The sequence below is a fragment of the Globicephala melas genome, chromosome 13, assembly GCF_963455315.2.
Source record: "Globicephala melas chromosome 13, mGloMel1.2, whole genome shotgun sequence".
NCBI classification, from domain to species: domain Eukaryota; kingdom Metazoa; phylum Chordata; class Mammalia; order Artiodactyla; family Delphinidae; genus Globicephala; species Globicephala melas.
The window spans coordinates 75,028,001-75,055,971 of record NC_083326.1 but is presented as its reverse complement, the minus strand read 5'-3'; the positions used below and the strand labels follow the sequence as shown (position 1 = coordinate 75,055,971).

Below are 27,971 nucleotides of genomic sequence, written 5' to 3'. Positions count from 1 at the left end.
GAAGCACAGCACGGGGGCCATGGCCTCTCTTTTTAATGGCAGCACAGCCTGCAATTTGGTTCCTGTAGCAGGGGACCTGTGGGCAATGCCCTGAGGACAGGGGCAGGCCTGGGTTTGAGGGGGCACGGGCCGAGGCTGGAGCAGGGGGCTGACACTCCTGCCTGCCCCCAGAGAGAGAAGGACACTCAGGCCCTTCCACCCACAAGTGGCCAGAAACTTTGGTTCTTGTTTGGTTTCAAGTTCCTGTCCTCAAGGGGGCTGTCCAGGAGGAGAAACAGGGGAGCTACTTCCCAGACGGAGCAGAGTGGGGCTGGGGTCGGGAGCTGGGAGGAGAGATGCCAACCAGAGGCAACGCCCGGGTCTCGGGGGCTGGAGCTCCAGAGCCGCCGTTAGAAACAGCACTGGGAAGCAGGCACTGGAACAGGCCTCTCCTGCCGGCCCCACCAGGGGCCCCGGAACCTGGTCCCAGGATCCGGCTCCCACCCTCAGGAAGGGGCGGCATGAGGAGGGGGCCCAAGGCTGGAAAAGAGTGAAAAGCAGGGGGAGAGAGAGAGACGCAGAGAGGCAGAGGGAGACGGGGATGGCATCACCCACTTAGGGGGACAGAGTCAGTCCTGGGTCCCATCGGGTTCCGTTCCCCACCCAGGAGGCCACCCAGACGAGAGTGAACCTGGCCGACCCAGGTCCCCAACCTGGGCACAGTGGCAACGCTCACACGGGGGACCGGGGCGGGGGGCCAGGCAGGAGGGCAGGGTGGCAGCCAGTCGGGTGGCCCTGCTGGGGTCAGCAGAGTAGAGATGGAGCCTCAGTCCCACCAGACCTCGATGGGTGAGAACTTCCAGAGGTCGGGCTGGCCCATGTGCAGCAGGCTGCTGAAGGGCGAGCTGCTCCACTGGAACGGGGGCAGCTGGTCCCACGTGGGGCCGCTGACCGCCAGGAGACGCAAGGCCTTGGCCAGTGCCGTGCTGGTCACCTGGGGGTAGAGGGGAGGGCAGGTCGTTGAGTTGTCCCAACCTGGGAGTCTCTGCTGCTCCCTGCCCCAACTTGGACCCCATCCACAGCCCCAGGCCCGGCACCTTCACGTCGATGCCCCCATGCGAGCGCTGGTGCAGGGCCTGGAAGGGGTAGGAGCCATTGGCTGGGTTGAGGTCAGAGCGGGCCGAGACGGCATTCTCCCCGTTGGGCTTGGGGTTGCAAACTTTGCACAATGACAGGGGGTCATGCAGGAAGTCGTTGTACCTGGATGTGGAAAGAGAGGAAACCTCAGTCGTGCGGGGAGCGGGGGAGGCCAGACTGCTAGCAGCAGCCCCTAACCCAGCCGCCTGCTTTCAGTGTGCCCAGCTCCCTCCCGCCGCCTGGGCTTCAGCCACCACCTCCCCCTTCAGCTGGTCACTCCACAGGTATCACTCAGCCTCGGCTCTGCCATCCCTCCCTCCGGGAATCCCTCTGGGCCCCCATCCCAGGCCAGGCTAGAGGCCCCGTTTTGTCCCTTCATAGCATTTCCTGGAGCTCAGACGGTTCTCGTTACACGTCCACATCAGTGTGAGTACGGGAGGGATTTCTGCATCCCCCAAAGGACAGGGTGCTCCCCAAGGACAGTGGGGACACGTTCTGTGCCCGTTTCCCAGTCCCAAGCGCGGAGCCCGGCACAGGGCGGTCACTCCACGGCTGTCCGTCATCCTCACCCACGACATGAGGGCAGCAGCAGGGCTCAGCTGAGCGCTGCCCCGGTTCTGCCGTCTTGGCTGCTACACAGTTGCACCCCACCCCTGCCGCCCCCCCGGGCTTGTCGGGAACTTGAAATGAGTTACGACAAAGCCCCACCACGTGACTCTGGGCTCATGGTCCCCCATGTACCTCATAAGCCGGATCATGGAATTCAGGTCGTGTACCAGGGACTGGTTCCGCCGGAAGATCTGGGCCCGGGGGCTCCCGTCGTAGGAGAACCAGTCCCCAAAGTGGGCCACCAGGGCCGGAAGCCCACTGGCATTGAACACAGACTCAAAGGACCTGCTGGGAACGAGGATGGTCACTCACGACCTCCACTGACTTCACCTGGCCGTGACCGTGGCCAGGGAGGGGAAGGGGGTGGTCGTGCCACGACATTAACACCAACAACCACAACAGTCGGGATAGCAATAATCATGTCTTTTGTTTGTGCTGTGGGGTGGCTTGGTGGGGTGGCCAAGCTAGGGCTCTGGGGTCCAAGAGGCATGGGTTCAAATCCTGACTTCACTGTTGGCCACCTATGGAACCTTGGGCGAGTCAGGTACTTTCTCAAGGCCTCAGTTTCATCATCTGTGAAATGGGAATAGGAGCAGTGGCTACCACGCACGGTGGCTGTACGGATCAAAGGGGATGACCCAGGTAAAGCACAGTGAGGGTCAAGAGGTGCTGGCTGTGCAGCCCAGTTAAAGCAGCGCCAGCTGGAGAGCCACGGCAGGGGTCGGCACCTGAGCCAGGCCGCCCCCTACCACCCTGCGGTGGGTGGGTGCGGACTGGGAGGCTGAACGGATGCCGACCTCCCAACTGTACCCTAAAACCGTCAGGGCTTTCCTGGAGAAAAAGGGGGAAGGGTGGGTTTCTTTGTGGAGTTAAAGAATCTCCTGGGAAGCACCCCTCCCCAGCACGGAGAGCTGAGCAAAGGGTGGGGAATACCAAGAAGGGGGGACATACGGGATATTGTAGCTGGCCCAGTAGGTCTTCTGGTAGAGTTCCGAGGTCCTGTCAGCCACCACCACCATGCCCCTGCAACCGGGAAGGGACAGGAGGCAGGAGTGGTGGTGAGAAAGGGGGCTCCTGTGGGTGCTGCCCTGCTCAAGGACCCTCGCTGGCTCCCCATTGCCTGGAGCTAGATTATGTTCCCAATCTCTAGCAATCAGGGGCTGCCTTCTCCTCCAGTACTGCCTTCCTGAGGTTTCCCCTCCCACACACGATTCAGCTGCCTCCAGGCCTCTGCCTTGGCAGTTCCCTCTGCTGGAACGCCCTGCCCCTTTCCGGGTACTCACGGGATCTGCTCCAGGATGGTAAGCACCCTTCTCCCAGGGCTGGGCCCGCCGGGGACAAATGCCTTGTAGTCCACGATCATCCACTGGTTGTTGTACCTGCCATGCCCAAGGAAGGAGGGCTGAACAGACCCTGGGGTCACTGCCCCGGCCTCCCCCTGCCCCCAGGGCCACACACAGTCAGGAATCATGGGGCCGGGGTGGTCTGGGCACGTCCGGCCATCCGACTGTCACCCGGACACTTTAGCTTGACCAGGTGTCCTCAGGCTTTTCTCTCATCATGCTGCTCACCTGCTCCAGAGGAGTCTATGGCTCCCTAGTGCTTACTGGAACCAAGGTCAATTCTGCGCAATGTTCTAAGACCCTGCCCTATCCAGTTCCCGCGTCTCTGGCTGATGGGGCCCCCATCCACCCATGTCCATCTCCTCAGACGGCCCTCTCCACTGTCCCCAGAGCTCTCAAGTTCCAAGTGTCTTCCTGTCCTTCCTCTGGGAGCCTTTCCCTGGGTGGAGAAGCCTGCAAGAGGGGGGCAAATCCTTTCCTTCCCCGTGCCTGTTTCCCCACGTATAAAACAAGGAAAGGACTCAGCAGAGGGTGTGGGGTGTGTGGCCCTCGTGCCACATCAGGTCTCCCAGGGTCTGAGCATTAGCGGGGAGGTTGGGTGGGACGGCCACAGTTCCAGAAGCCCACTCACGTGCCACTATTGAACCTCTTGAAGATATCGGCCCAGGAGTCCCCATCCAAGGCCAGGCGATTGGCCACAACATTTCGCATCCACTCCAGCACACAGCCCTCGGGTTGCACGTACTTCCACAGGGCCGAGTTCCGGTTGCCGATGGTGGTCTCCAGGGTCACCTGTGGGAGAGCCGAGGGGGCGCTGCACGAAAGGGCCCCCTCACTCACAACCGGGGCATGGTGTCACCAAGTGGCAGCGCTGCATCAATCGTGGTTCAAATCTGTTGACTCGTTTTTTAAAACTTCATGTCCTGGCTTAGGTGCGTGTTCCTCACTAGTTCTTTGGATGAGCATTGAGGGGGTTCGTGATCAAGATCGTGCATCCACCTTTGCCCTGGGAAACAGCCCCTAAGAGAGCCCAGGGTGTTGCTCCTACGGGACCCACTCCCCCTACCAAGTGGGTCAACTCTTTCCCCAGAGAGATAGCATCCCATCTCTACCCCTTCCCTGCAGTTCCGCAGGGAAAGCTGGGAGGCTTGGGGTTGGTAGCCTGATGGACAATCTCCATCAACTCTTACAGCCCCCCGGGGGAAAACACAGCATTGCTATTAAGCCCCCTTCTTCTTGAAAGGTAAACTTGAGGCCTGGAGAAGCTAAAAGACTTGCCAAAAGGTCATGGCCGCTACGTGGATGGGCCAAGATTTGACCCTCAGACTTCCAACTCTTAAATCGGGGCTTGCTCCCCTACAGCAGGATATTAGCATGCTTCTTCCTTTTTTATACGAAGCTGGAAAACAACTAAGAGACAGCAGTAGCCATAAATATGTTTCAAAGAGGAATGTGCAAAGCAAGCCTCTCAATAGCGATGCCCAGGTAGGAAGAGCTTCTCTACTCCCTCCACACTTGTACCCTCCTCATCCCTCTAGTGTCGCACGTCATCGCCAGGATTCAGACCCGCATGGCCTCAGAAGCCCTGGAGGGCAGTTTCCTCTCTCTGCGCCAGGGGTTGTTCTCAACCTGGGGCAGTGCTCGGGGAGTCTGCAGACTTGGGTGGGGAAACATTACATCTTTATTTCCACTAATGTCAAACCGAAATGCAGCATCTCCTTCCACTGCTAATGAGGTGACACATGACAGTGTTATTAGCGGTAACTGAGATCGTCACCAACAGAAATCACAGATGTTTTCCCACCACAGGACAGGATTGCACACATCTCAAGATATCGTTTATGCTCCTCACTATTTGTAAATTATGGCAGGTAGCCCACCTGCGACCGGAGTTTCTTTCTGTTTTTGGCCACACCTTGTGGCATGAGGGATCTTAGTTCCCCGACCAGGGATCGAACCTGTGCCCCCTCCACTGGGAGCACGGAATCTTAACCACTGGACCACCAGGGAAGTTCCTGGAGTTTCTTATTTAACGTGCTAGTAAACCAGCACATACAGGCGGACCCGAGAGAGATCGCGGGTTCTGTTCCGGACCACTGCAATGAAGCGAATACCACAAGAAAGCAAGTCACGTGGATTTTCTGATTTCCCAGTGCATATAAGAGTTATGATTCCACTATACTATAGTCTATTAAGTGTGCAATAGTATTATGTCTTAAAACCCAATGTACATACCTCAATTTAAAAATAGAAAAAAAATACAAAACAAAAAATCAATTACAATAGTCACATCAAAGATCACTGATCACAGATGACCATGATGAATATAATAATGAAAACCTTAAAATATTGTGAGAATTACCAGCATGTGACACAGAGACACAAAATGAGCAAATGTCGTTAGAAAAATGGTGCTGACAGACTTGCCCGATGCAGGGTTGTTACAAACCTTCAATTTGTAAAATCTGCAATATTTGCAAAGTTCAATAAAACGAGGTATACTTGTATATTACATTAAAAGTTTACTTATATAATATTTCGATAAATGCATGTCGATACACTTGGTTTCCTTTATAATCCCATATATGTTGGCTTGTGCATTTAAAAGCATTATTCTGAGAAGGGGTTCACGGCTCCCCAGACCGCCAAAGGAGTCTGTGGCGTAAAAATAGTTAAGAACCCAGATGGAAGGTAAATTTCCTTCCCGGACACTTTTTGTAACTGGATGAAACTATTTCAACTGTCCTTCCCCAGGCTTCACTCCTGCTTTCCCCACCCCAGACCGCAGCAAGGGGGTCCCCTCACCCACTGCCTGGCCCCTTTCATGCTTCTTCCCACATTTAAGGGAACTAAATCCCACGCTCCTCTCACAAAGTAATAGAAGAAAAAGAGCCCCTTCCTCTCCCCTCCCCAGAGTTGGCGTCTTCTGCGTCTAGGATTTTTTTTTTTAAGTGATGTTTTTTCTCCTCTGCAGTGTTACCCTGGCGACTACAGGGCTTGCTGTGTCTAGAGGGGTGCCAGGAACAGATTTCTAAATGAGTTTGGAGCCCAGCCAGGAAAACCGATAAAAACAACACATTGTAAACAACATTTATTCAGAAAACCCAGCCAGGTTTAGAGGGGGTTTTGTGGAAAGCAAAAGGGAAGGCAGAAAGAGCAGAGTCATGGTAGGGAGAGAGATGGCTCGTCCTAAATACATAAACACAAAATGAGGTCACTGGGGCCACGGATGTTTCAAAAGGGCCCAAACCAGGGATTTCTGAGGAGCTGCAGGACAATACAGAGTCCCAGGCCAGCTGCAGGGTCTGGTGGCCCGGGCGTGACCTGGGGAGCGACATTTTACAAGCGCTTCCTGGCCTCGGCCCTGGGGTGGTGGTGATGCGGGAATGGGGGAGTCTGCGTCCCCCTGCTGTGCCTAAGCTGCTGGGTGCAAAGCTGCCCCGGGGAGAAAAGTGACACCAGAGGATGACTCACCAGCCCGCTGCCCAGGATGTAGAAGTCATCACAGGAGAAAATGGTACCAGGGTAGGATGAGAAGATCACCCTGTTGCCGGGAGCCCGGGTAGATTGCTCTGCAGGCGGGAGAGTGAGCCCGGGGTGGGGGGGGGGGGAGGGGGCCTGGTCAGACAAGCACATACAGAGAACCCCACTCCCCCTCCCAGCAAGACTTGGGAGTCTCCAGGTGGAACAGCAGGCTTCAGAGAAAGCCCCTACTCCATTCTTTCTGAGAATCAGCAAACCAGGCCATTTGTGTAAAAGCTAGTAGCCATATGTATACATACATACATATACATATATGTATATATAAAATTGTCTTGATTACTGTACCTTTTTTTGGCTTGCTTTCTTTTTTTTTTTAATTGCAAAAACCTATTGTGAAAAAGCTAATTCACAGAGCAAATACCCAGGAAGTCTGAGAGCACGGACTTTGTTTTTTTGGGGGGTGGGGGGAGGGTTTATCCCCTGCTTTACTGAGGTATAACTGACAAACAAAAATTGTCTGTGTTTAAGGTGCACACTGTGATGTTTGGATAGGCGTAGATGCTGTGAAAGGATGGCCACAGTCAAGCTAATTTATACAGCCATCACTTCACATCGTTACCTCTGCTGTGTGTGTGGTGAAAACACTGAAGTTCCACTCTCTTGGCAAGTTTCAAGTATACAATACAGTGTTGTTAACTACAGTCACCATGCTGTGCTTTAGACGCCAGAATTCACTTGTCTTCTGACTGGGAGATGGTACTCTCTGACCAGCATCTCCCCATTTCCCCCTCCCCCCAGCCGCCTGCAACCACCATTCTACTCTCTGCTTATAACAGTTCAACTTTTTTTTTTTTTTTTTTTGGCCGTACCACGCAGCTTGCGGGATCTTAATTCTCCAACCAGGAACTGAACCCGGGCCCGCAGCAGTGAAAGCACAGAGTCCTAACCACCAGACCGCCGGGGAATTGCCTCGAGTTCAACTTTTTTAGATTCTACATGAAAGTGAGATCATACAGTATTTGTCTTTCTCTGACTTATTTCACTTAGCATAATGGCCTCCAGGTTCACCCATGTTGTCGCAAATGGCAGGATTTCCTGCTTTTTTCAGTTGAATAATACTCCAGTGTGTGTGTGTGTGTGTGTGTGTGTGTGTGTGTGTGTACGTGTACATTTTCTTTATCCATTTGTCTGGCTATGGACATTTACGTTGTTTCCATATCTCAGCTATGGTGAATACTGCAATGAACATAGGAGTGCAGACACTTCCTCAAGATTTTATTTCCTGGAAGTGAGATGGATGGATCAGATGAGAGCACAGGCTTTGCGGGGAGGAGACCTGGGCAGAATCCCGGTTCAGGCCCTTATCAACTGTTTGATTTATGTCAAGTTACTTAGCCTTTCTGAGCCTCAGTTTCCTTATCTGCAAACTGGGAATAATAATCCTTCATCCCACACAGGGCAGTTGTAAAGATTTAATTTATAAGATCGTGGAGGTAGTTTCTAGCACAACAGTGGGTACCCAGTAGGCCTACAATCAAGGTTACTGCGTAACCAGACCAGCACTTGTCAAGGGATGGACTTTCGGTACAAAGTGTTCTGGGGTGGGGATGAGGGCCACTAGGGATGAGGGGATGGACCAAAGGAGCTATTTCTATATAACTGATGAATAGATAAAAGTAAAAAGGGCAAAGTCATCAATGAACAGCTAAAACTGGAAGGGAAAACAACCAACACCAATGGTGGTTTTTCAGGGGCTGGTGGCAGGGTGGGTTACAAGTGATTTTTATTCCTTCCTTGTGCTCTATTTTCTAACTTCCTACAGTGAACATGTATGACTTGATTAATTTGTTTTAATTATTGAAAATTAGTCTAGAATACAAAAGGAAATAACACAAATATCCATCAATAGATGGATGGATAAACAAACTGTAGTATCGCCACGCGGCGAAATATTAGGCAGTCGGAAAAAGGAATGAAGTGCTAACACCTGCTACGACATGGAGAGGCCTTGAAATTATGACGCTGAGTCAAAGAAGCTCGTCGTAAGAAAACCACCATTGTATGTTTCCATTTTTATGGGATGTCCAGAACAGGCAAATCTACAGAGATAGAAAGTAGTGGTTGCCAGGGGCTGGGAAGAGGGGGAAAAGGGAGTGATTACTCAGTGGGTACAGGGTTTCCTCTCTTGGTGATGAAAACGTTTTGGAACTAGACTGAGTGGCAGTTGCACCACACTGTGAATGTACTAAATGCCACTGAATTGTTCACTTTAAAACAGTTAATTTTGTTATGTGAATTTCACCTCAATTAAATAAATAAATAAAACTAGAAAAAAAACCTTTTTTTTTTTTTTTTTTGGCTGCACTGTGAGGTACGCAGGATCTTAGTTCCCTGACCAGGGATCAAACCTGTGCCCCCTGCAGTGGAAGTGCAGAGTCCTAACCACTGGACCGCCAGGGAATTCCCTTAGAAAATTTTTAAAAATTAGTGCAGGTTTATATGAAGTTCTAGAACAGGCAAATCTAACCTCATGGGAAAGAAATCAGAAGAGCGGTTGCCTGGGGAGAGGGGTGGAGGCTAACTGCAAAGGTCACAGGGAACTTTCTAGGGTGATGGAAATGTTCTATATCTTTATGGAATGGTGTTTACATGACTGCATGTTTGTCCAAACCCATCAAATTATATGCTCTAAATGTGTATTTAAGCTATCCATCAATAAAGTGAATTAAAAAAAAAACCAGAACAAACTTAGTCCGGGACATCATTTATCACCCAGTAGAATGGCAAAAAAATGTGAAGTGAACGATAATACCCAGTGCTAGCAAGGCTGTGGGGAAAGACAACATATCCACAGAATGGCGGTGGAAGTGTAAATTGGCCCAACCATTTTTTGAGGCAATTTGGCTGTTATCTATCTAGAAACTAAAATTTTAATTATACTCATCTTTTAACCCAGCGTTTCCACCAGGAAACACATCTGGGGGCCCACTTGCTTGCTGTAGTACTGTTTGAAACAGCAAAGACCTGGGAATTCCCTGGCAGTCCAGTGGTTGGGACTCCTTGCTCTCACTGGACAAGCCTCACGGTGTGGCCAAATAAAGAAATAAATATTTTTTAAGAAGAAAGAAGGGAGGGAGGGAGGGAGGAAGGAAGGGAGGAAGAGCAAAGACCTGGAAATGGCCCACATCCTCAACTGGGGACTAATTAAAATTTAACGTCCAGGGCTTCCCTGGTGGCGCAGTGGTTGGGAGTCCGCCTGCCGATGCAGGGGACACGGGTTTGTGCCCCGGTCCGGGAAGATCCCACATGCCGCGGAGCGGCTGGGCCTGTGAGCCATGGCCGCTGAGCCTGCGCGTCCGGAGCCTCTGCTCCGCAACGGGAGAGGCCACAACAGTGAGAGGCCCGCGTACCGCAAAAAAAAAAAAAAAACAATTTAACGTCCAGCTGTTAAAAGGTGGACCGAACATGACAATATCAAAAGCTCTCCAAGGCTGGCCGTGGAGCAAGAGGAGCAAGTGGCAAACAACCCATATAGGATGATCTCATTTATGTTTTTTTTTTAAAAACCCAGAAAGCAAACTTTTTAGGGCTGTACAACTATTCTGTAAATACTGTAATGGCGGATACATGTCATTGAGCGTTCATCAAAAATCCATAAAGCTCTACAAAGAGTGAACTCAAATGTAAACCATGGACTTCAGTTGACAATAATGTATCAATATTGGTTCATCAATTGCAACAAATGAACCACACTAATGCAAGAGGCTAGTAACAGGGGAAAGTGGGAAGGGGGATATATGGGAACACTCTGTACTGTCTACTCAATTTATGTCAATGTAAAATTTTTCTAAGAAATAAAGTCTATTAATTTTTAAAAGGTCCATATATACACACATATAAATGCATCCCCCCAAATCTAGATAGATCCAAACCAAAATGGCATCAGTGCTTTCCTCTTAGGAGAGATCTGGAATTTGGGACGAAGGGATCAAGGGAGATGTATTTCTTCATCTCCGTTGCTGGAATCTGTGCCAGTGAGGATGTATTTACATATAAATAGTATAATAAAAATATTCATAAGTTAAAACAAATGGAAAAGTGAGGTACGTTTTTTAAAAGTCTGAAAAAACAACCAAGTGTTTGCAGAAATGACCTCTTGTGGGATGTGGGGTGTTCCAGTGACTTTCATTGTGTGTATGTGTGTTTTGCCGCATTTTCCAATTTTCTATAACATACATGTATGACTTATGTAGGTTTTTCAGATATTAAGATGATAGTGGATACACAGCAATGGGAACGACAGATCTGCAGCTACAGAGGACAACGTGGATGAAACTCACAGACGTTACACTGAGTGAAAGAAGCCAGGTGCAAACAAGCTCATGCTGCATGATTCCATTCGCAAAACATTCCAAATCCATCGAACCTAATCCAGGCTGTGAGAAGTCACTACGGGCTGGGGACAGTGCCTGGAAAGGGACAGGAAGGAAGCTTCTGGGGGCTGGGAATGTTGTTTCTCTGTCTGGATGCTACACACACAGGTGTGTGTTCAACGTGCAAAAATTCCAGCTGTACACTTATGATGCCCACACTTTTCTGTACAAATGTCAATGTAGAAGTTTAAATTTAAATTAATGGGCATTAGGTTGTTTCCGAACCACTAATGCAGCTGACAGCCATGTACACAATCCCCTTGCAGAAATAGAAATGTTTCTCCAGGGACAGATCTGAGCCAGAGGGCTGCTGGATCACAGGCGAGACAGATTTTAAATTTTGTTAGACGCCAGCTGGGCTCCCCTTCAAAGTGGCCGTGCCAGATCCCACTCCCGTTAGCAGTGAATGAGGGTATACATTTCCCCACCCTCTCGCCACCTCCTGGCAACATTAATTTTTTTAAGTTGGGCCAAGAAGGAGGCACTGCAAACATCTGGCAGTGGCTACCTCTAGACTTAACACTGGGGCCAGGAATGACGGGCACACTGTCTGGCACTTGGGCCTTAGTGGCAAGGTTTTCACATTTGACAGGAAGAACGTATTCATCCATTCCTGTGTAGCTGTTTGCAAAAATGGCTGTAACTCTCCCCATGCTTGTATCCACGTCATCTGCAATGTGACTGCAGTTCTTTACATCACATGGTCGGGTCTATTTCCCCACTTCTTGAATCTGCACGGGTCACTTGACTTGCTTTGAGCAACAGAATGCTGTGCAAGTTTCAATCAGCCCTCGAGAGGCCTTCCACACTTGCCTGCCCAGATGTCACATGAACAAGCCTGAGCTAGCCTGTGGGAGGATGGAAGACCATGTGGCCCAGCTGTCACATCCTCCCAGATGACAGCCAACCCCCAGACGTGCAGACGAGGCCATCCTAGGTCAGCCAGCTCACCCCAGCTGACTACAGAAGCATCAGTGAGGCCAGCCACAATCAGCAGGCTTGTCCCAGAATAACAAAACCACCCAGCAGACCAATGGACATGTGAGCAAAAATAAATGGCTATGTTTTAAACCTTTGTTGTTTTAAGTTTGGGGTGATTTGTTACACAGCAGTAGCTTACTGATACGTCTTGTGAGATAAAAATTAAAAGGAAATAGACATGTTAAAAATAACATGAACTCTTAGACTGGCCTTATGGTGACCCCAGTGTATACGGGGCTGAGGCCCACACCTCCCAGTACTAAGCCCACTGTGTACCCACATACATGCTCACACACAGACCCACCCACATCTACCCACCTTGGGGCCCTTCTCTGAACTGGAACCAGTACTTTTTCATGATGCGCAGCATGTACTGGTAGGAGTGCCAGGTGTTGTGGGCGACCAGGAGGTCACTCTGGCCAGGCAGCAGCTTGATGAGGGCAGAGCAGGAGCCAGAGCCCGTAGCATGCTTGGTCTTGGTCTTATTCAGGGCCAGCTCTAAGTCTTCGAGGTCCCCAGAGATCTGCAACAGGCTGAGGAGGGTCAGAGTGCCGGAGGGTTACCATGCCTGCTGGGAGCACCATTACATACCCATTTCACAGAAGAGAAAGCTGAGGCACTGGGAGGTTGGGCGACCGGTCCAAGGCCATGTAGCCAGGAAGTGGCAGGGCTGGTATTGGAACCCAGGTCTGTCTGACTATAGGTGTGCGGCACTTCCCCCTGCCCTGTCCACTCTGGGGGTGGCACTTACAGGAACCCCAAGGGTTTGACGGTGAACTTCCCAGTTGGAAAGGTCACACTGCCTTCATAGCTGTCCTCTAGGCCTTTCAGCTGCAGGAGGGTCAGCCGCACCTAGGGGGAGGGGGAGGGGGCAGGGGGCAGGGGGCAGAGGGAGGGTGAGGCCTCTCCCCCAGGCTCACGCCTTCTGCAATGGGAGGGGCTTCAGCAAGGGAGGCTCAGGTGCACCCTCTAGGCTCCAGCCAACCCTGACCCCCCCCATAACCACCACCCACCCCTCCATGCCAAGCACCCTCCTGCCATCATTTAACTATACGTCTCCATCCTGTGGCAACCCCAAATCACCACACTTAAGAACCCAACTCAAATCCACCTCCTCCAGGAAGCCTCCCAGCCTGCCCAGGCCCACTGCTGGCTGCTCCCTGTTCTGAGTTTTACTGGCTGTGCTGCTGGCTCAGCAAACTTGTGTCATGTGGTTGACTTCTCCCCACTGTCACTGTCATTGTTCTGTAACCATGGAGTATATCACTGTGTCCCCCACCGGGCCTTGGCCTGTGCTGGGCATACACCAGGCACTTAGCAAGCATCCGTAAGATGGATAGACAAAAGGACAGATGGATGGATGGATGGATGGTGGCTACTGAGTTAAACGAGAGAAGGACAGAGAGAAAGGCAATCATCTAGATGGACAGGAGGGTGAAGAAAAGGATAGATGTTCAGGCAGGTGCTGAAGTAGATGGATGGGACCAGATGGATTCACTCCTTCATCTGTAAATACTCAACAAACCTTCACTTATAAAGCGCCTACCATGTGCCAGCCCCTGTGCTAGGTACTGGGGATACCACAGTGGACAAGGCAGATGTGGTCCTTGCCTTGTCCTCATGGGGCCCAAGTCCAGTTGAAGACAGAATCTGAATGCCTCACAAGAGGGCTACAAAGAAGTGCAGGGAGGGGACGTGGAGGTGAGGAATGGTGGGGGTGAGCCGGGCAGAGGGGGAGAAGGAAAAGTGTTCCAGGCAGAAGGAACAGCACACTTTAAAGCCCTGAGTGAAGAGGTAACATCTTGTTCAAGGAACTGGGAGGAGGCCAGGGAGGCTGGAGCACAGATTGAGAAGGCCAGTAGATGAGGCTGGGGAGGGAGAGGGTGCAGGGGGGTGTTGAGGCCACATTAAGGAGTGTGGGCATCACCCTGGGGAACCGGGCAGCCCCTGGCGAGATGTACGAGCAGCAGAGACAGAGCAGAGGGGATGGACCAACAGATGGACAGACTGAGAGGTGCCTAGGCTCTGGCCAGAAGGAAGAGGTGGAATGAAACAGGGAACTTGGTCCGTCAGGAAGATGGCTAGGCAGGTAGATGGGAGGGTAGATGGACAGACAGGTAGATGATGAACAGAGAGAGAGACAGGCAACCAAATGGGGTACATCAACAAGGCGGGTGGATAGAATATCTGACAACTAGGCTAAGATGGGCAGCTCGGTGACAGATGAATAAATGGGAAGAAGAGAGTGAAAGATGGATAGACTTGTGGGTGGGTGGATGAATGTGCTGAAAAACTAGATGGATGGATGGATGGATGAATAGATGGATGGATGAATGGGTAGATGGATGGAGGGGTAGGTGGGTGGATGGACAGACGGATGTATGGGAGGGAGAAAGGGAAGGATGGACATGGAGGGAGGGAGGGAGGGAAGACTGGATGGATCTGTGGATGGATGAGTAGATGGATGGGAGGATGGGTAGGTAGATGGGTGGATGGATGCGGGAGGGAGGGAGGGAGGGAGGGAGGAAGGGCTGGCTAAGAGGGGCAGGGGACAGATAGGTTGGCCAGCTGGAACAGTAGCAGCTGCAGTGGTAGCAGGTCCCCAGAGCAGACCCAGCCTGCTGCCCCAGCCCTCTGAGCACGGGGGCCATGCCCACCTGGTGCCAGTAAGCAGAGCCATTGTTCAACTCCATCTCCTTCTGCATCCACTCCAGGTTGGCCTCCAGGAATTTCTTGAGCCTCTCGCAGTAACTGACTTCATACTCGAAGGGGCCGCAGTAATTCACCACCGTGTTCATCCAGTGCATATAGATGAGCTGTAGGGTGGGCGAGGACAGGGGCGGGGCAGCAGGGCTGCGCTCTTCCCTGAGGACCCCACTGGCCCCCACTCGGGCTCAGAGTCCTCACTCCTATCTAGGTCTCCAAAGAGCTGAGGAGCTCTGGTGATGACACCTCCGCACCTCTGCTCACGCTGGCTTCTCTCACCCAGCCAGCTCTCACCCCCACCAGGGCCCAATGCCTCTGGATGCCTCCCTCCTCTGAAAGCCGTCAGCACTCACAGTCTGTCCTAGATTATGCCTCCTCTGTTACTGGGGACCGCCACCCCCATCTATACATGTATTCAGTCACTCAACTACCTTTTTTTTTTTTTTGAGCACCTACTATGTCCTGTCCTGAGCACTGAGGACACAGCAGTGAACCTAGCAAGAGAATCCTGTGGCAGTTCCACCAGCCCTCAAGAGGCCTTCCCCACCTCCCCACCCCGATGTCACATGAACAAGCTGGGCCAGCCTGCTGGGGGGTGAAAGATCATATAAGCCCATCGTCCCCGTCACCCCAACAGACGGAGAGCCTCCCTCGGGGGCTGGTGTGCAAGCTCAGAGGGGTAACGTGGGCAAAGCCCCTGGCACGTGTGTCTGGGCTTCCTCACGTGAGAACCACGTCGGGCCTTGCCTCAGTGTTCCTGGCTCAGGCTACGGGGCCCTTGAGGGATGGAATCTTGTCTCAAATACCACCAAGCACCCAAAACACGCGGTCTGACCCAGTGTCTGACACCTCCCCAGACATTGAGGTCCCAGGAGGGCATCTCAAACTGCAACTGGATGTCAGAATGAGGAGAGGGAGTTTATTAAACGCTGTCACACTGTACACCATCTCCTGTGACGTGCTCTGTCCCTCTCACCACCATGCATCTCACACCCATCCACTCTGCTCGTTCATTTTCACTGCTCTATGATCCTGCACTGTGTGACACTACTGCAATCCGGTTACCCGTGCACCCACCGGTGGCGTTTGAGTGTGTTTGCCTCGAGGCTGCTTTGAACCCCTTGGGTCACCTCTAGGATACACACCTAAGGAGTGGGGCCCCTGGGTCCTAAGGCATGTGTGTATTCAACTCTACAAGTTAACGCCAAATTACATTCCAATCTGGGTGTCACACCTTCACGCACAGTGTGGGAGCATGGCCAGCCCACCACTGCCTCACCCACTCCTGATGCGGTCTGCCTTCTGAAATCTGTGATTATCACTTTTAAAAAGCCCAAAAGCAGGTAATGCAAAATAATATGTTGTTTAAGGCTTCATCACATGTAGTAAAACTAGTTTAACCAAAGGAAGGGAGTGGAAATAACTCAAATGTCCACCCACTGATGAAAGGATAAAGAAAATAGTCTATCCCTACAATGCAATATTATTCGGTCATAAAAGGGAATAACGTACTAACATACACCAGAACATGGAGGAACCGTGGAAACAAGTTAAAGAAGCCAGCCACAAAAGACCACATATTGGATGATTCCCTTCATAGGAACTGTTCAGAACAAGCAAATCCGTAGAGACAAAGTAGATGAGCGGTTGCCGGGGGCCGGGTGGAGTGGGGAAAAAGGGAGGTGACTGCTAACAGGTATGGGGTTTCTCTCTGGGGAGATGAGAATGTTCTGGAATCAGATAGTGGTAGTGGTTGTGCAACCTTATGAATATACTAAAAGCCACTGAACTGTACATTATAAAATGGTGAATTTTAGGGCATGTGAATTCTATCTCAATATAAATGAATGAATGAATGAAAGGGAATGACAGCCACCACATGTAGTGTGGTGGGTGTCTCTGGGGTAGGAGAGGCAGGGAAATGGGGTTGAAAGGGGGCTTCAATGGTTTTAGTAACATTCCAGGGTTTAGTTTGGGTGGGTGTTCATTTTATTACTAAGCTTCGTAACTTGGAATGTGTTGTGTAGTTTTTATATGCATCAAATAGCACCCAGTGTAAATTTTTAACAAATACATGTGAGCCTTTTCTCCCCAACTAGATGGAAGGCTGGGGGTGGGAGAGCCCCCTCTACACATATCTCAGAACCCTCCAAAGCTCCCTGGGGAACACACTTGATGGGCGGGGGAAACCCCGGGGTCCCGCGTCTGGCCCTTACCTCCTCGGACACGGCGGCCTCCACCACACCCGCTGCGTAGGCCTGCAGGCTATCGTTGTAGTGGCCGTTCGTGTGCAGCTCCAGAAAGGCCCACCTGCAGGGGTAGGAGAGGGGACACTTAGTCAGCGAGGGGGCGAGCGTGAAATGGGCCCTCAGCTCGGCATGCACCCGTCTGCAGTTTTAAACCATAGAAAACAACGCAGTGACGAACTGCCATTCACATGAATGTCTGTCGGTCTGTCTCTGTGCACGTGTCAGGCTAAATCCCTAAAAGAGGAACTGCTAGGTCAAAGGAAACATGCATTTTTAATTTGAATAGATACTGACAAACAGCCTCCCCCAGGGCTGTACTAACCTTCATTCTCCGCCCCTCCCCCAGGATAATACCAGCTAATATCTACTGAGGGTTTCTTCTGAGCCAGGCACTGTTCTAGTCACTTCCATATCTATTAACTCATGTACTAGTCCTCATGACAATCCCACAGTCCTGCAAGGCAGGCACCGTTACTGTCTCCATCGTACAGAAGGGGAGGTAGTTCAAGCAGAGTTACGTACCTGCAGTGGTAGATGGCATCGCAGCCTCTTCCCCCCACATCCATGCCTTTTGCTGGGTGGCTTTACATCCCTCCCACCACTGGCCAAACGTCCTTCCCTGTCCCCTTGATTTGGGCTCAGTCATGTCATATGACTTGCTCTGGCCGATGGAATGCGGTAGAAGTGACCTGTCTCAGTTATGAGATTAGCCTTCAAAGGGCCTCCCGTGTTCCCACTTGTGTCCCTGCTATGGCCATGAGAGAAACATGCCCGGCCAGCTCGTTGGTCCCAAGAATATGAGAGACACATGTTGCTGACCAGGTCTGCAGAACTACAGCATGAAGCAGAGCTGCCCCAACTGCTCCAAGGATCCATGAGCATAAACGGCTGTCATTCCAAGCCACTGAGTTTGGGGGCAGTTTGTTATGCAGCACTGTTGCCCAGTACTAGCTGATATACCAGAGGTCACAGAGCTAAGAAAGGGCAAAGCTAGGATTCAACTCCAGGCAGGCTGGCTCCCAGGAAGCAGATTCTGATCAGGAGGTCTGGGGTAAAGCCCAAGACTCTGTATCTCTAACCAGCTCCCAGGTGATGCCTGGGGTATATACTGCATTTCTACAACATACGAACTCCTGTCTGTGCACTTCCCTGCTTAAGATCAATCTTTTTCATTCTTACTAAGGTGACGGTTGAAAAATTCAATCACGTAATTATAATCCTTTAATGAGTTAAGTTACATATATTTTCCTATTTCTTATTGGTCATTTATAGTTCTTTGGTTCATGTCCTTTACTCATTTTTCTCTACCGTGGTTTTTTTCATCTTATTATTATTATTCTTTTTTGGCTGCACCGTGGCTTGCGGGATCTCAGTTCCCCAACCAGGGATTGAACCTTGGCCACGGCTGTGAAAGCACCAAATCCTAACCACTAGACCACCAGGGAATTCCCATCGCCTTTTCTTAGTGGTTGGTGAAATTCTCTATATACATGTTAGCCCTTGACTTGTCACTAATATTGAAAATACCTGTATTTTAATTGATTTTTGCTTTTGTTTTTGCCATATGATAGTTTTCAGTTTCGTCCTGTCAGTCTTTCCTTTATGGTTCTGGATTTCATCCTTGCTCCAAGTACACAAAGAATATTCACCCAGGTGACTCTGTAACTAAGGAAAACACTTGGAAGGCAATTTCTATTAAGAAAATGAGGGCAACAGAAGACACTAATGAGACATTTAAGAGGCTACACAACACGGAGAGCCAGGCTCAGCCAGGACTGTCTCACAGGAATTTGGCTATAAAGTCACCAAAGAGCTCCAGGACAGGCACAGCTCTGCCCTAGAGAAGACACAGGAGAGGAAATGACTATCAAAATACTCACACCCAATAGTTTCGGCAATCAAGCTTCTTTGAGCACCTACTGGGTGCCAGACACCGAGGGTATACAAGAATGAATATATGTAACTGCTATGACGAGAAAAGGAATAAAGTACCCTGAGGAGTACGCTCCTGCTGCTACTGAGTGAAATCTAGGAAAGCTTCACAGAAGAGGTGACAGCTGCTCCAGGTTTTGAAGTTTAAGTAGGAGCTTGCAGGGAGAAGGGGGGTTGGGGGGGAGGAGAGGGAAAGTAAAAGAAGGAAGCCTGAGGTCTGAGAGTTCCAAAGCAAAGAACTTGAGTTACAAGATAAAATGGAGCTGTGGGGACTGATAATGAGGCCCTGCTACGGTGGATAACAATAGCCCCCAGTGCTAAGCACATCACATGTCTACTTCTCTCTCTAAATTCTCCCAAAGACCCTATGACATGAGTTTGATTCTCCCAATTTACAGTTGTGGGACCCGAGGCTCAGAGAGGTGAAGTCACTTGCCCAACAGAGCTGAGACTAACATCACAGAGCATGATGTGCTCTGAGCCTCTGCCTTAACTGAGTTTTGTGGGGGATTGTTTTGTCCTTGAAGGTGAAGGAGTTAGTTCTTATCAAACAAATCTAAGAGCCATGAACTTCCGACTAATGACTCACATATAATCACAGATATGGACAGAAAAACACAAGAGACTAGAATAAAGGTCTTAAATTTCAAGGAGAGTGGAGGACAAAGAGTCTGGGATTGTGGGTCCCTCAGGCATCGTTTGAATCCCCAGGTCTCTCTCTTATCAACTGTGTACCTTTGGGCAAATTGCTTAAGCTCTCTGGGCCTCAGTTTCCTCACCTGTAAAATGGGCAAAGCGATTCCCACTTCAGAGGGTTTCCATGGCAGGTGCCAGAAGAGAACTCACGTTTTATACTCAGTAAATGTGTCTCATCATGAACCTGAGAGGGGAGGTTTGGAGCAATCCAGTAGACTTGGTGATGGGAAGAAATTTAAAACAGGATACAGAATGTAGTTCCCCTTGTGATTAAAAAAAAAAAAAAAAGCGGGGGAATCAAGAGAGAACATACACAACTTACATAAAACCAAAAAGGCTGTTCAGATGCCAAGTCCTGGTTATAACTGAGAGGCCAGTGGCCTTCCAGACAGCGACTGCTTAAAAGCTCTCCTTCTGCAGGGAGCAGGCGCAGTCAAGGCCACAGTGCTAAGGCCCTGAAGACAGGCAGCAGCTAGGAACTCACCCTGTGACCGGGGCTCACACAGCCCTCACGGATGTGTGTGAGCATCCCTGTTCACAGCAGCATTTTTTTTTAACATCTTTATTGGAGTATAATTGCTTTACAATGGTATGTTAGTTTCTGCTTTATAACAAAGTGAATCAGTTATACATATAAATATGTCCCCATATCTCTTCCCTCTTGCATCTCCCGTCCTCCCACCCTCCCTATCCCACCCCTCTAGGTGGTCACAAACCCCCGAGCTGATCTCCCTGTGCTATGCGGCTGCTTCCCACCAGCTATCTATGTTACATTTGGTAGTGTATATATGTCCATGCCACTCTCTCACATTGTCCCAGCTTACCCTTCCCCTTCCTCGTATCCTCAAGTCCATTCTCTAGTAAGTCTGCATCTTTATTCCCATCTTGCCCCTAGGTTCTTCATGACCATTTTTTTTAATATTCCATATATATGTGTTAGCATACTATATTTGTTTTTCTCTTTCTGACTTACTTCACTCTGTATGACAGCCTCTAGGTCCATCCACCTCACTACAAATAACTCAGTTTCGTTCCTTTTTATGGCTGAGTAATATTCCATTGTATATATGTGCCACATCTTCTTTAGCCATTCATCTGTTGATGGACACTTCGGTTGCTTCCATGTCCTGGCTATTGTAAATAGAGCTCACAGCAGCATTTTTGACTAGAGCTGAGGAAAACAGGACCCTCCCAAAACATCCAATGTTAGGGGCCTGATACAATAATCTATCCATATATGCGGTGGGCTTCTAGAACCATGTGGCAGACCGCCGTGTGCTGATGAGATGTCAGACACAAAGTTTTTTTTAAAAAAATAAGATTAGAGAAGGACAAATGGTGGACTCAGGATAACCCCATGTACAAAAACATTACACGCACACACATACCAGTACGTATACACATGTATGTATGTTTAGGCCTGTTTATGCATAGAAAATTCTAGAAGAAAGAACTAACAGTGGTTATATATAAAAAGAAAGAGTGGGGAGTGCAGTTTACCTCCCACATTCCACCTCACCTTTCTAAACTTTTTTACCATGGAAAGTTAAGCACTTGTGTAATAATTACAAAGATTTAAAAGAGAGCAGTGTGACTCTTTCAAGCTGGACAGAAAGGAAAAGCATGAGTGGAGAGTGACAATTCCCCCCCGACCACCCCCACCCCCAGCCAGGCCACAGTACGGTAAATATGGAATTAGTCACTGCCCTTGTTGGAGAGAGTGCCTTCTGCATTCCTCTCTGAACCGCCTTATTCCAAAGGGCGATTGGGGTGATTCAGTTTGGATGGAGTTTGTGCACTTTGCTCGAGTTCTCAGAAAACCTGGCTATGTAGGTGTCTGCCTATCTTTCCAGAATACCTTGGAAAGAGAGAGATTCCCATTCATGAGGGAATTTCAGTGCTAGAGCCCCTCTGGCTGATCTCTGAAGATCCCTCTGTTGCCTCGGGCCCTAAGCCCTAATCAAATGATGTTCTTCCAGGCCCCTGCAAGGCTGGCGCCATCCTCATCCTGGTGGGGTGAGGCAGCTGCCGACAGCCACCTGTAGGAAGTGTCCGGGCAGAGATCTGAACCTAGATCTCTCTGATGTTAAACCTGAAACCCTGCCTCATACCACATCACCACGCTCTCCCAGCCTCAGCTTCCCCGTCTGTAAAACAGGAAGGCTTGGACATCAGCAAATGGCTTCTGGAATCCCTCACTGCTGTGCTGGCTGACAACTTTGGGAGACTCTACCCCAGTCCCTGGCCAAAACAAAACAAAAAACCAAACCACTGGAAAGAATGTGTTTCTAAAGCAAAATGTCCCCATTAGACGGTTCTTCATTCAGAGATCATGTCCTTCCTGCTTGTTTGGTTCTAAAATAGCTCATCTTTTATTAGATGAAATGGGCAGAGATCAATAAATATTGTTCTGGTTTGTTTTTAATGCACTTGCTTGGCAAAAATTAAAAGTCGGCTGCACTGAATCTATTTCCCCCAATTTTTTTTTTTTTTCTGGAAAGTGTATGGGCCACACTGTGGTTTTACGTCAGGGACAGCTAATACCTCTGAGATGACTCCAGGATCTAATGAAGAGGCCATGTTTGGGAAAAGCCAGACCATTCTTGTGAGATGAGCAAGGGGTCACAAATCTCCCCTCACCATCATTGTCCCTTCAGTGTATAGTGTGGCCTGGACACCCGCTACTATGCGGGATGTACCACCTCATCTGTGGCTATCACTCCTTTTCCATTCTTGATGGTGTAAGTTTACCTTTTGTGACTTTTCAAAGAAACAGTTGGATAACTAATAAGAACCTGCTGTATAGCACAGGGAACTCTACTCAATACTCTGTAATGGGCTACGTGGGAGAAGAATCTAAAAAAAAAAAAAGTAGATTATGTATAACTGATTCACTTTGCTGTACACCTGAAACTAATACAAAATTGTAAATCAGCTATACTCCAATAAAAATTTTTTTAAAGAATTAAAGAGAGAAGAGAAGAGCTAACACCCATCCTTCTCAAACTCTTCCAAAAATTTGCAGAGGAAGGAACATTCCCAAACTCATTCTATGAGGCCACCATCACCCTGATTCCAAAACCAGACAAAGGTACTAGAAAAAAAAGACAGATAACACCGATGAATATAGATGCAAAAATCCCCAACAAAATACTAGCAAACAGAATCCAACAACACATTAAAAGGATCATACACCGTGATCAAGTGGGATTTATGCCAGGAATGCAAGGATTCTTCAATATATGCAAATCAATCAATATGATACATGGTATTAACAAATTGAAGAATAAAAACCATATGATTATCTCAATAGGTACAGAAAAAGCTTTTGACAAAATTCAACACCCATGTATGATAAACACTCTCCAGAAAGTGGGCATAGAGGGAACCTACCTCAACATAATAAAGGCCATATGCGACAAACCCACAGCAAACATCATTCTCAATGGTGAAAAACTGAAAGCATTTCCTCTAAGATCAGGAACAAGACAAGGATGTCCACTCTCACCACTATTATTCAACATAATTTTGGAAGTCCTAGCCATGGCAATCAGAGAAGAAAAAGAAATAAAAGGAATACAAATTGGAAAAGAAGAAGTAAAACTGTCACTGTTTGCAGATGACATGATACTATACATACAGAATGCTAAAGATACACCAGAAAACTACTAGAGCTAATCAATGAATCTGGTAAAGTTGCAGGATACAAAATTAATGCACAGAAATCTCTTGCATTCCTATACACTAATGATGAAAAATCTGAAAGAGAAATTATGGAAACACTCCCATTTACCATTGCAACAAAAAGAATAAAATACCTAGGAATAAACCTACCTAGGGAGACAAAAGACCTGTTTGCAGAAAACTATAAGACACTGATGAAAGAAATTAAAGATGATACCAACAGATGGAGAGATATACCATGTTCTTGGACTGGAAGAATCAATATTGTGAAAATGACTATACTACCCAAAGCAATCTACAGATTCAATTCAATCCCTATCAAATTATCAATGGCATTTTTTACAGAACTAGAACAAAAAATCCTAAAATTTGTATGGAGACACAAAAGACCTCAAATAGCCAAAGCAGTCTTGAGGGAAAAAAGCAGAGCTGGAGGAATCAGACTCCCTGACTTCAGACTATACTACAAAGCTACAGTCATCAAAACAATATGGTACTGGCACAAAAACAGAAATATAGATCAGTGGAACAAGATAGAAAGCCCAGAGATAAACCCACAGACCTATGGTCAACTAGTCTATGACAAAGGAGGCAAAGATATACAATGGAGAAAAGACAGTCTCTTTAATAAGTGGTGCTGGGAAAACTGGACAGCTACATGTAAAAGAATGAAATTAGAACACTCCCTAACACCATACACAAAAATAAACTCAAAATGGACTAGAGACCTAAATGTAAGACCGGACACTATAAAACTCTTAGAGGAAAACATAGGAAGAACACTCTTTGACATAAGTCACAGCAAGATCTTTTTTTGATGCACCTCCTAGAGTAATGGAAATAGAAACAAAAATAAACAAACGGTACCTAATGAAACTTCAAAGCTTTTGCACAGCAAAGGAAACCATAAACAAGACAAAAAGACAACCCTCAGAATGGGAGAAAATATTTGCAAACCAATCAACGGACAAAGGATTAATCTCCAAAATATAAAAACAGCTCATGCAGCTCAGTATTAAAAAAACAAACAACCCAATCCAAAAATGGGCAGAAGACCTAAACAGACATTTCTCCAAAGAAGACATACAGATGGCCAAGAAGCACATGAAAAGCTGCTCAACATCACTAATTATTAGAGAAATGTAAATCAAAACTACAATGAGGTATCACCTCGCACCAGTTAGAATGGGCATCATGGAAAATCTACAAACAACAAATGCTGGAGAGGGTGTGGAGAAAAGGGAACCCTCTTGCACTGTTGGTGGGAATGTAAATTGATACAGCCACTATGGAGAACAGTATGGAGGTTCCTTAAAAAATTAAAAATAGAACTACCATATGACCCAGCAATCCCACTACTGGGCATATACCCAGAAAAAACCATCATTCAAAAAGACACATGCACCCCAATGTTCACTGCAGCACTATTTACAACAGCCAGGTCATGGAAGCAACCTAAATGCCCATCCACAGATGACTGGATAAAGAAGATGTGGTACATATATACAATGGAATATTACTCAGCCATAAAAAGAAATGAAATTGGGTCATTTGTAGAGACGTGGATGGATCTAGAGACTGTCATACAGAGTGAAGTGAGTCAGAAAGAGAAAAACAAATATCGTATATTAACGCATATATGTGGAACCTAGAAAAATGGTACAGATGAACCGGTTTGCAGGGCAGAAATTGAGACACAGATGTAGAGAAGAAACGTATGGACACCAAGGGGGGAAAGCAGCGGGGGGGTGGGGGGGGTGGGGGGATGAACTGGGAGATTGGGATTGACATGCATACACTGATGTGTATAAAATGGATGACTAATAAGAACCTGCTGTATAAAAAATAAATTAAATAAAATACAAAAAAAATAGATAAAGAAATGGTTGGGTGGTATTTATCCATTTTACTGGGCTGGGCTTCTGCCTGTTGGGTGATAGATTTGGGTTGTTTCCCAGTTTCCTAATAGGTTAGTTCCCTCTTATTGGTATTCACTTCCTCTCCCAACTCGAAAGCTATTTAGGTCAATCAGCTTGTTGGGGGGCATCAGGTCAGAAAAGGAGGAAAAGGTAAGGTTGGAGGGTTCGGCCTCCCCAGGACCAAGACCAGAGCGAGGCTGGAGCAGGTGCTGCCTCTGGGTGCATCTCTGATCCCCTAGCATTAAATCCTAAATGTTTCAGGCTCCATGGGGAGTGTCAGTCCAGAGTCAGATACAGCACAAGTAAGAGGAAAGATTATGGGGGAAGGAGACGTGCAAGTTATCCTGACAATCCCAGGATCTGGTGAAATCTGGGAGCCAGAAAGGAGGAAGGATCCCAATTCTAGGTGAACAGAAGAGTCAAACCATGATTTCCACCCTCCAAAAAATAAGACAGTCACCTGCAAATCAGCGGTTTTGTTGCTCGGGCGCCAGGACACCCCAGATGTCTTTCTTACATCTCACTCCTGAGTTCTCAAGAGGGTGTCTTTGAAGGCCTCTGTATCCCTGCTTATAAAATGGGGGCTTCCCATACAGTTTTCCCTACATCATAGTCCCAAATGCTGTCAAACCCACAGGGAAAGGGGCAGACTGGACAGAAAAGATGCTGCAACAGTGAAGTGAGAGCAAGAAGTGTGGAAGAGACCAGGGCTCACTTCTCAGTTTCCCCACCTGCAAAATGGGGGCAGAAGACACGTGCTCCTTTCTCTTTCATTCACTCCTTCCTTTAGTAAATAAACAGAGGTGCTTTCTGTGATCCCCCGAATTTCACTTCGAGCTCCACCTTCAGGAAGGAAACAGGCTCAGAGAGATGAAGTGATTTGCCCAAGGTCACACAGCGCCAGAGCTGAGCCTGGAAGAACTTTCCATCCAGCACAAGCAGGGGAGCCCTCTCCCCACTTCTCTGTTTTCCATAATTGACAGCAACACAGCCTAGCGGGGAAGTGCTGGGGCCAAAGCCCCTCCCCATGCTGAGCCTTACCTCTGTGCCTCCTCCCTAGCATCTCTCTTAGCTCTGCTAAGCGGAGGCCCAAAACATATGAGTCAGCAGAGACTGGGTCACCAGATTCCAGAGTCACGTCGCCACAGAGTTCTGATTCCCTCCACAGACGCCAGCCCACTCTGTGGTTTCCTCTCCCTGGGAGCCTTCCCAGATTAGCCGCACCCAACTCCTGTGTCTGCAGCAAATCCTCTCCCCACAAACTCTGGTCTGTCTATCTAATATACTCCCAAGTGCCACAAAGCACCAGAACGGGGGTGTCCACAGTGTCCTATGTCACCCCAACACCTGCAGAAATGAATGCAAGCCAGCCAAATGGATGGGGGCAGCAGTGGGAGAAGCCCTGCCTGCTGGAGGGGGTAACGTATTCTAAGCACTGGGATGACCCCAGGATGGGATAGTGCAGGTGGGGGAGGGGGTGGGTGGGACACAGGGTTCCCCAAGATTCCCCAACACAGCGTGGATCCAGGGTCTGGGTCTTGCTGACAAGGTTTTGAGGCAGATATTCCCCACTCCCAGGATTTTCCCTCCTGGCACTGTCTCCCTGACTGAATGGGGACCCCCTCAGCTCTGTGTCCCCATAGCCAAGAGCACCAGGTGAGTGAATGAATGAATGGGCACCAGCCCTGGTACAAGGCCTGAGAGGGGCACCACCCAACTTCCCAGTCAGAGCACATCATCAAAATCCAAGTCACAGATGGGGAAATGAGAGCCCAGACAGGCAGAGCAGTTAGGTAAGAGCCATACAACAGAATGACAGCCTGGGTCCCGGTGATAAGAATAGAGACGGTGACGGCCAAAGATGGAGTGCTTGACTCCATACTAAGTATCTGGCCAAGCGACTTTCCCCTGGACCAGGAGAGAGGAGGGAAGCAAGGAGCAGAGGCCAAGCAATGATACAGTCTGGGTCTTTGTGAATTTAGGGACCCTCTGTTTTCAGACTGGCCTGGAATCCAAGCTCAGTCCTGCTGCTCTGGTTCTGGAAAGAAGGCAGGGGGGCTGGCACCCATGGGGTTAAGCTAAAACCAAGGAAGTGAGAATCTCTCCTGGAGAGCCATTACCACCCCTCTGGTCATGGGGGTGAGATGAGGGTTGAGGGGGAGAGTGCCAGCCTACGTGGGGATAAGAGTTACTGTATCACTAGGGAAACAGAGGTACTGTCATCCCTGGCTGAAGGCAGAGGACTGGTCCCCATGAGCTGAGGGATGCTGCATCAGCCCCACCCAACTACGGTGCAGCAGCCTCAGAGGTGGGACACTGACCCCCAGGGAGACAAGGATGGGACTCTGTCACCGGCAAGAGGCTGGTCCTAGGGGCAGGCGAGGTCCGGCGCCCACGCAACTCCCTCCCCCGGCTGGTCCGCGCGAGATCGGGCCAACCCTTACCCGGTCTCGCGGATGGCGTTGGTAAGGTTGGCCCAGGCCACGGCGTCAGGGTGGCGGCCATCTACCAGGCGCAGCTGGCCCGTCTCAGGGTCCAGGAGCACCGAACGGCAGCGGCAGGCGGGTGGGACCGGCCTCCCCGCTCCCCGGTGACCCCTCGGGGTCGGGATCGCGCCTGTCAGGCCGCTCAGGAACAGCCCGACCAGCAGGGCCAGCACCAGGGCCAGCGCCAGTGCCCGCGTCAGCGCCCGGGCCAGGCGGCCGCCCGGGCATCCATACATCGGGTCCACCATGACGGTGCGGAGCGGGGCCCCGCAGCCCGGCTCACGTGACTACACTCCGCTGCGGAGGACCGGCCCAGGGCTGGCTGGAAAAGGAG

The 27,971-nt window shown here is 49.4% G+C and overlaps 1 protein-coding gene across 2 annotated transcripts; it reads right to left on the bottom strand.

The window, feature by feature from the left end:
- Positions 1-16: 16 nt before the first annotated feature.
- PLBD2 (phospholipase B domain containing 2) lies at positions 17-27,971 on the bottom strand. 2 transcript variants are annotated; one of them, XM_030860450.2, is made up of 12 exons: positions 27,596-27,971; positions 16,888-16,981; positions 14,623-14,781; positions 12,717-12,817; positions 12,284-12,498; positions 6,543-6,640; positions 3,700-3,860; positions 3,009-3,104; positions 2,677-2,748; positions 1,858-2,013; positions 1,077-1,239; positions 17-973 (listed from the first exon to the last, which is right to left on the bottom strand). In XM_030860450.2, the coding sequence occupies exons 1-12, from the start codon at positions 27,883-27,885 to the stop codon at positions 806-808; spliced, it is 1,773 nt and encodes a 590-aa protein (XP_030716310.2). In that variant the 5' UTR covers positions 27,886-27,971; the 3' UTR covers positions 17-805. The 2 variants fall into 2 exon arrangements, with proteins under 2 accessions (XP_030716310.2, XP_030716311.2); XM_030860451.2 differs by having other exon boundaries at positions 1,858-2,010.